We start from the raw sequence: 9,741 nt of genomic DNA, 5'->3' as shown, positions 1-9,741 counted from the left end.
TACACAATCTGTCTGACTGTGGATTTGTGGAGTCCAAACTCTTTAGAGATGGTTTTGTAACCTTTTTCCAGCCTGATGAGCAACAACAACTCTTTTTCTGAGGTCCTCAGAGATCTCCTTTGTTCGTGCCATGATTCACTTCCCGCAAACATGATCAGACTTTCATAGATTTCATTCTCTAAATAAAACAGGGCAGGCAATGACACCTGATAGTTATTCCACTGTTTGAAAACACCTCTGAACAGATGGACTCTAATTTCACCCTCAAATTAATAGCTAATCCTAGAGATTCACATACTTTTGCACCACACAGAAATGTAACACTGGGTCATTTTTCCTAATAAATAAATGACAAAGAAAATATTTTTGTCTCATTTGTTTGATTGGGTTCTCTTTGTCTACTTTCAGGACTTGTGCGAAAATCTGATGATGAATTGGGTCATATTTATGCAGAAATATAGAACATTGTAAAGGGTTCACAAACTTTCAAGCAGCACTGTATTTCAACATAAACACACATCGCTAGACAGGAATTGAAAACATCTAATTAACATTTATAATTCATATTCGGCTGAAATGTTGTAAGAACATGTGACAGAACGATGTGTTTAAAGAGAATAAAAAATAATATAAAAATTGGATCGGTCCTGCCTGTTGTTTATTAATTCCAGTGATGACGTTATGTTGTCCGTTGACATTGTACATAATCATGTCACTGGAATTCGAGTGATCACTGTCCCAATGTGCAGTGAGTCAGGGAACTTACCAGTGACCGAATTCGTGTACACGATCTACTGATTCACGAGCTCGGGAGCTAGGGAGCTGATTGAGACGCACCCTGTTTCTTCTCTTAATGGCAGGGTTTACGTGTGCAGCTGACTGGGTGACATGGTTACATTTTTTTGGAGAGAGTTCTTTACTGAGGATTTGACTTCCATATTTTTTGAAGTTTTAAAAAACACTGTCAAAAACTCTTAGACTTAGAGGTTTTGAAGTCAACATTAGATCAAAATTTACTATATTTATTTAAATATACTCTACTGTTCAAAAGTCTGGGGTCTGTAAGAAATTTTTTTCTTTAAAATTTTCACTAGGGCTGCATTGATTTAATCAAAAATACAGTAAAAACAATAATAAATATTGTGAAATATTATTACATACATGTAATTACAGAATTATTGTTATTGAATTTTCAGCAGCTGGTTCTCTAGACTCTAGACAAATAATTCTAATCTGCTGATTTGGTGCTCAAAGAAACATTTCTTATTATTATTACTGTTGAAAACAGTTGCAAAACCATGATATATTTTTTTTTTCATTTATTTGAAACAGAAATCTTTTGTAACAATGTAAAGTCTTTAAATCTCACTGACCCAAAACCATTAAATAGTTGTGCACATTGCCATTCTTATTGCCCAATATTTATCAGCGCACATTATTCCAAAGACAAATTGTCTTTTGAATATTTCATCAAATTGCTTCACTTATGAAAATACTTTTCTGTTGACATCAACTTTGTTGCACAGACTATTAGATAATATTAAGTCCTGACCTGCATTTTGTCTTTTGAATATTCTGTTTTGTTACCTTACAGCAGTGGAGTAATGTATTTGAGTAAATGTAATTAGTTACTGTACTTGAGTATCTTTTTGGCTGCTTTGTAGTTTTACTGAGTATCAAAGGTATTAGCATCTTTTACTTTTCGCTACATTTTTGAATAGGTATAAGTACTTTTTACACCAATAAATCAATATTTGAGCAAGTACATAACCAGCCAGTGTTCGAAACTATCACCTTACTTTAGCCCGATTCACAACGGTTAGCTTATAATAATGTTTTCTAATTTAAGTGGTACGGGTAGGTTTTCACGGGAAATTCGAGCATGCCGCTGCGTTATTACGTCACATCTGTAAACATAAAGAAGTTGTCCCGGCTACTAGGCTATCGCATGTGAGGATCCTGCAGGTGGCGTATCGTTTATAGCCTTTTCTCACAGCAGCTAGGATAATTAAATGTATAATTTTGATGGCGGATTGTAATCCAGAAAGGATTATGTGTATATGAAACACATGTGAATGAAATTAAATTATATTCCAGTTTTAAATGTGCTTCTGATTACAGATAGCCTGGGATTACACAATATTTGTATTTTAAAGACAACCAGTTCAAAGGGAGCATAATTTTCTTTTTGGGTTAAAATAATTTTCTTTATATGAAATTCGAGTGGTATGACAATTAGAGATTAGACTGTACAGGAATTGAAATCTACTCACTTATACACACTATACTCATAGTCACGCAATGATGATGTTAACATTAACAATTTGAGAATAAAGTATAACTAATAATAATTTGCACGGTTTGATGTGATATGAGCTAATTTAGATTAAATCATAGCACGATTCACGATTTATTGTAATGCTTTTTTCCTCAGTTGGTCAGAACAAATGTGGCAGACTTGTTACTTACTTGTTCAGATGACAATATCCGGTGAAAATGCTTATTTGAGTTAGATATTCCAATACGTAGGCTAGAATCTGTGAGTGCAAAGTACAATATCCACACCGGTGCAGTGACTGACTGCCACACATACTCCTCAAAACAGATTCATCCACGCTGGAGCCATGCCGGCGCACAACCCACGCAAGGAAGATAATTCTGCACACAGCTGCAATTGCAGGTTTTCAAAAAGAGGCAAAACTTACGGACTGCAGCTTTAAGTACTGCTAAAATCAGATACTCTAAGACTTTTACAAAACTATTCGTTTTGTGATTGGTGACTTGTAACTTGTAATTGAGTCATTTTCGCTGTAAGGTATCTGTACTTTTACTCAAGTATAGTTTTCAGGTACTCTTTACACCTCTGCCTTACAGAGGGATATGGGTTTGTTTTTTATAACCATTTCTTAATGATTATAAAGTAATAATACCAACTCATTGGCAACTCAACTAATTGTCTTATGACACAAGTTCTTCTGACAGAAATGACATGGATAGCTCTGATTTTTAAAGTGAACAGAGTTATATTTCTATTTCATCAGGACCAGTTCCCAGAGAGAGGGGAGATTCTAGTCTCAGCCCAGGACTTGAAATTGGTTCTACAAGTTGAACGAAATCAGTAAGTAACCTCTTTAAATGACTAACTCATACATATAACTGAAGAAAAATGTATCTGATTACAAGGCACTGACATTTGCAGAACACCCTCACACAATCTTTGAAATGACTCTTATTTTGTTTCTTTCACACTTCTTATGGCTGATTTATACTTCTGCGTCGGACCTACGCCGTAGCCTTTACGCCGCAGGCTATGCGTCAGTTTTCATTTATACTTCTGCGTCACTGTCCACGTCAACGTGCAGTACACATGCAAACCGCTAGTCTGCAGTGTCCACAGGCATGTTGCTGGTGTAACCCGCAGTACCACGGCAAAAGCAGAAGAAGCGGCTCGTCGGAGAAGCATTATATAGCCGTGATGGTGGCAAATAAATATCAAATCATTAAATCATTATTTAAAACTACAAAAAGGAGACAACAACGGAACAGGAGATGATGGCATTCTTTCAATCTGCACAAGGACTTGTACCACGGCAGATCAACATTGTTTGTTGCGGACAACTACTGATGTATAATGCTATGTAGTATAATAAATGATAAGACACTTGTTCTTTGCTTTGTTTTATTTTATATAAGAAGGTGTAACATTAAAATATATTAAAGTGCACATAAACACACACAAAACTCAAGTACATATGGAGGTAGGGGTTCTAGCAGACCAATCACAGTGCTTGCGGTCTGCGTAGAATTGACGCGCTGTTAGATTTTTGGAGAGGTGCACGTTAGGCTATGGCGTATGGGTGTGTGTCTATGCGTAAGCTACGGCGTAGGTCCGACGCAGAAGTATAAATCAGCCTTAACTTTTGTTCATCAACCTGTTTATTCAGTTTTTCTGTTTATCCTTGTGTTACTCATTAATAAACATATATCCCCCCTGTCAATATACTCCGTGAATTTCTCACTTTTACACTACAAGCCTGGAGTTTTATTATTTCAAAAGTTAAATTAATAATGCATACGAAATTAATTTTAGGGGATTTTTTCGCAATATGGCGAAATCTGGCAACACTATGCTCCGCGTTCATGGCATAGTGAATGTGTTTGCGGCAGCAGTGGAGCCGGAAGGGGGAGCTGCGAATCCGTCCCCGCCTTCACGAGCAGGACAGCCCGGGGTCTAGCGCTGTCACAGCAGGCCTACTTCCGTCAGCTCTATCGCAAACATTATTATTAAAAAATAACATTTACAGCCATCCAAGCCGTCCAAGCAGCGCGTTTGTGTATTTTTTAATACGGTAGGACATGTTTGCACCCGGCCGCAGCGGGGTTTAAACCCGTATGGGTGTGTGTCTATGCGGAAGCTACGGCGTAGGTCCGACGCAGAAGTATAAATCAGCCTTTACTGACTAACTGGAAGATTTCATAATTCCCATCTCAGCAGTCGTGAGTGGACTACTCTGAGTAAATAAAAGGCCTTTTTTTAACATTTGAGCATAAGCGCATACTATTCTAGAGAAACATTCAAAATCTTAATATACTGCTGACAGATTTTTATTGCAAACTGTTTTTCAAATTGCTGTGCAGTTAGTTGTTGAATACATATCCATTTAAATATACAGTATTAGCAAAAAACTGCATCTAGATCCAGCTAATAAGGTGGAGATTTGGGAGTGGTGCTGAATTTATCTGTGAATGGTAAAACTGTCCGGGAAGTTGTGCTGGAGTTCAGACTGAATAATGACTTGAGCTGCAGATCTCCTGAGAAAAGGGAACATGTATCTCCATCACCTTCTGATTGTTCTGCCAAATGCGGAGATGAACCAGTGCAATGGAGTCACAGTCTGAGTCTGACTGTACTGGAAGCCTTTTGGGGAGAGATAGCCTTATCCTTCTCAGAAATTGCAGGACCACATTAATGTTACTTGGCAGAGTTAATGTTTATTTTAACTACATATGAACCTTGCATTCCCTTGCCGTCTTGGCCAGTCTGGTTTTTCAAATGTAGGTTAGAAGAAAGGACACAAGTGCTGACACACATAAAAATCGAGCAGCCTGACTTCCTGAGTATTGTCGAGGCTCGAAAGAACCCTCAAAGCAGTCTGGCAGTCTTTTTTGGACTTTTTACAAGACAAAGTACTCTCCAAGCAGGTCGAAGTGAAGAAAATGAGGAGAGTCAGGGCATAGAGGACTGGCATAGAATTTAGATCACAGCCGCATTGTAATGGCCCAGGAAATGGAGGGTAGCTTGAAGACTTTTTAATGAATACACTCAATCTATAGACTAAGCTTTTCTTGAAATAGATAAAAGAAGGTGCATTACTTGAGTGTATATGCCATTTGTCTAATTGCTTCTTTGCATTGCATCTCTTGCAGTGAAGTGCTTTCAACACAACAGGAAGGAGAGCATACAGAAACTAAAAGGTTATTTTCAGAAGGAAGGGCAGAAGGTGTCATTGTTTGAAAAAACATTTCAAAAGAAGCACACCTGTTTTTCTGTGCACCATAGGGCAAAACAATTATAGAATTTATATGTTATAAAGCACTTTTTGCGGTGGTGGATGAAGTACACAAATCAAGTACTTGAGTAAAAGTAAAGATACCCTAATAAAATATTACTCCGGTAAAAGTATTAAGTACTCCTTTTCAGTTTTACTCGAGTAAAAGTACAAAAGTATGTCATTTTTAATGCACTTAAGTATTACAAGTAAAAAGTACTGATCGATGAATGTGCATTTCTTTTGTAATTTTATATACTTTTATATTTAATAATTTTATATTATATATTCCATATAATTCCATTGCTCAAAATACCTGGGGGAGGGAGGCTTGGTGGGTGGTCTGACATCATTATGAATGATTATGAATAGTCAAGTAGCCAGCGCTAATTAGGTAGATTAGTGGGTGCAGATACATATATAACGTATAGTACAGTGTTCCTTAAATCTTGCCCTGGAGGGCCAATGCACTGCAGAGTTTAGCTCCAACCCTGATCAAACTCACCTACCTGTGATTTTCTAATGATCCTGAAGACATTGTGATTAGCATGCTCAGGTGTGTTTGATTAGGGTTAGAGCTAAACTCTGCAGGAAAGTGGATCTCGTGGGCCAGATTTGAGGATCCCTGGTATAGTATTTAAAAAATGAGGAAAAACTAAATGTGTGTTGACAAACAATATAAAAATAAATGTCACATTAGGCGAAATGTAGGCTATAACATTTTAAGAATAACACTATATGCATACATACTAGTTGTATATCATTTGAAACGGCTATGGTAGAGGGTAAGATGCATGGGCATTAATTTGCGTTATCTTAATGTTATGTTTTGTTTTGTTTTTGGTTTTGTTTCAGACAGTGATACACACGTGGACATGTCAGCATTCAAGCATTTCATGCAGTGGGGTTAAACAGCTCTCTCATTTACAGAAGATTTAGTTCACAAACAACTAATAAATATGATCTGGGTCTGAATAAGGTCTGAATATGATTTTCATTTAAAATAATCAATCCTAAAATTTGGCATTGGTAACTTACTTTTCACGCCATCAGTTGTGCGCACACTCAAGCTCCGAGAATATCCATTCTTGACTCATTCGGAGTCAGACTTGTGAATTCACTGGAGACTCACTCTGACTGGATCATTGAATCAGTGATCAGTTAGCAAATTAATCGATTTGTGAACCGATTTAACAGGTTCATTGAAAAGAATCAGCCTGTTCACAAATCGGACACTACTATCACTTTCTCCAGTTCAAAATAATGAGGAACAACATTTTTAGGAAATGTAATGGAGTAAAAAGTCCAATATTATGCTTTGGAATGTAGTGAAGTAAAAGTAACATTTTCTCAAAATAAATACTCTGATAAAGCAGAAAAATGTACTTAAGTACACTAAGTAAAATTACTGTCCACCACTGCTTTTTTGTATCTGGAAACTGAATTATCATAGCAAGCAGAGATCAGTCTCCCTGAATTATTTTATTGCTGTTTATGGTTCAGTAATCAAGACAACCTCGCACTGACCCTTTTAGTAGTATGAAAAACAACATAAGCTCACTGACCCATCAAGCTCACCGTGTTGTGAATTCTTGTAAAGGTTGCCATTATAATCAATGTGTAACGTAAATAGTACAGTGAATCCCCTATTTACATTGTGTGTATGCCTTGTAGTGTTAAAGTGTGGTCACATTAGCAATGTTTTGGTGAAATTTTCCAGGAAAAAATGTCAATTGCATTGTCAATAGTGTAGCAATGTATGAAGCACAGCTCAAGAAGTCACATTTACACCAAGCACCTTTATGTTTAGTATTTATTCCATAGCTAATGGAAGTATAAAAAAATGCATCTGTGGATGAGACTGATGAGAAACCTCGCTTCGGACCGGTTGTTGTTCCTAATAAGAGCTAGTACTCAACTTAAGTCAAGTCACTTTTATATATATAGTGCTTTATACAATATAGATTTGTGTCAAAGCAGCTTTACAGTGTTAAACAGGAATATAGTGTGTCAATAATTCAAACAAAATAAAATTCTGCTGTAGAGCATCTCTAAAAAAAGGATAATAGTAAACAGTCATTTTTTTTCACCTAAGGGCAGTTCATTGTTGATTCAGTGATGTTATCATCCAGCTCAGTTCAGTTCTCATCCAATAGTGTCTATGCAATAAAGTCGACAATATATCCAAAAAAATTAATACTGTAGAATAATTTAAATGCACACATTTATGAACGCAACAAGAAAAAAAGAGACAAAAACACAAGCTACAAAATACAAAATGGTGGAATGGAAGTAGATTTAAATGAAATACTGTAATACTTTTTCATCATAGATGCAATTTGGTATTGTGCAGCTCTAATACACGATCCATTTCAATAAAAAGTTGAATAAACAGAACGAAAGAATTGGCATAGGCAATCTTGGTGGTTTAACCCTGAGCTCATTTTAAAACATCAGTAAAGGTCAACTTTAGACTGCCATTCTGACCTCTGTCAGCTGGGGTTAAAGGTCACCAGTCTTATGGCTGTGTTGCATTACGTGTGATCTATAATGTGACCATAAAAACCTCTAGAAAACCTCCAGGCATATTTTTCCCTTATATGGAAGTGCTTAGAAATCGTTTTCTAAGTGAATATGTAGGCTTTTATTTTTAATGGCTCTTGAATAGCTCCATTGTGTATTGCATACAGCAAACTCCTCTATTCCATTTTTTGTCTCCATGAGAATAACAAAGAGCCTCTCATTCTGCAAATGACGATAAGAAATAGGTACAATTTTGTGTTTTTTCCCCATCATTCAATTCCTGACAAGTGCAAGATTTTGGCATTTTTATTCATAGCCAAGCTATTTGTGATGTAAATGAGCATGTTTGTGTGTGTTTGCATCTGAGCTGGTATTTAGTTGAAAGGCTGAGAGACAGTTTAAAGAGAGTGAATAGTAGCAGATACAGGCGGATGACAGACATGCTTTAGGTAGTGTTTATAACCTGGAGTAATGTGTTTTAATCTCTTCTGGGGAGGATCTTACCACATATTTCAATTTTGAACTAAATTATGCAGAAATATATCCTTTAACATTTGGTATTTTAAGGTACTTCACTGATTATGTCAGTCAACTCATTGTGGCATTGTCGAGTGGTCTGTGGGTTTCTTTTGGGGTCAAGTGGTTTGTGAAAAAGGTTGCTTTTACGTCATCTAAAGAGCGTTTTTCTTCACGATACAAATCGTTGCAAAGCAACTTTACAGCAAATTAAGTTTCTACAATATTTAGTGGTAGCTTATCAGTGGTGACTGTCAGTTAATGTACATATGGCAGAAATGTACGGAAAAATCAATTAAAGACGTAATCAAACAGACGATGAACACTATTAACAGCAATTATTATATGATGCAATCAAACTTATAGCAAAATTTGGTAGTTCTGTATGTTGTTTCAGGGTTGGCATCATCTGAGGTCCTCTGAGGTGTTGGCATCATCTCTTCTCAGGTGTTCTGGATCCAGACTGAAGCTTATGTCATATGAGAGAGAGAAACTGGAAGGAAAGAATGATTGGAGAGAGTGTGAGTGGGAATGTATTTGAGAAGTATAAACTGATGGTGTGAAGGAGAAAGGATAAAGAAGCATGGAGTATGAGAGGGGTTTAGGGCATGGAGAGCGGTGATAAGGAGACAGAGGATAGAGAGCAGAAAAGAACATGAAACGGGAGATGAAGAACACAGTCATAACTCATGAACTTTTAAAACCTTGCCGGAGGTGTCATGGTATCAATAATAATTAGGGCGGTCAACAAATTAAATATTTAATCAGATTAATCATATGTATGACTAATTGTGAAAAGCCTCCAAATGAATATCATTTATTTTAATTAAAAATCAAGTTTTTAACATTGTTTACATGTCTGTCTGGTGTGTTTAATATGCTTAAAGGGTTAGTTCACCCAAAAATGAAGAGGATAAAGAAGCATGGAGTATGAGAGGGGTTTAGGGCATGGAGAGCGGTGATAAGGAGACAGAGGATAGAGAGCAGAAAAGAACATGAAACGGGAGATGAAGAGTCCAAACAGGTGGTTGTGCTTCATATCCAGTGGTAGTTGAACTCCAAGAGCCGAACCTCATATCCCATCAGAGCCGAAGTGATTGACCTACATATATTTTAATGTACTCATCCCAGAGGATATGATATTTAATATATA

The 9,741-nt window shown here is 36.6% G+C and overlaps 1 protein-coding gene across 1 annotated transcript in view; it reads left to right on the top strand.

The window, feature by feature from the left end:
- LOC107661973 (disintegrin and metalloproteinase domain-containing protein 33-like) overlaps window positions 1-9,741 on the top strand; it is a 101,539-nt gene that overhangs the window by 36,016 nt on the left and 55,782 nt on the right. Inside the window, exon 3 of the mRNA XM_016451799.1 lies at window positions 3,042-3,118. Within this exon, the coding sequence (XP_016307285.1) occupies window positions 3,042-3,118 (77 nt within the window). The remainder of the gene's footprint in view (window positions 1-3,041; window positions 3,119-9,741) is intronic.

The sequence above is a fragment of the Sinocyclocheilus anshuiensis genome, unplaced genomic scaffold (genome assembly GCF_001515605.1).
Source record: "Sinocyclocheilus anshuiensis isolate Anshui unplaced genomic scaffold, SAMN03320099.WGS_v1.1 scaffold603, whole genome shotgun sequence".
Classification (NCBI taxonomy): domain Eukaryota; kingdom Metazoa; phylum Chordata; class Actinopteri; order Cypriniformes; family Cyprinidae; genus Sinocyclocheilus; species Sinocyclocheilus anshuiensis.
This window is presented reverse-complemented; position numbering and strand designations above follow the sequence as displayed.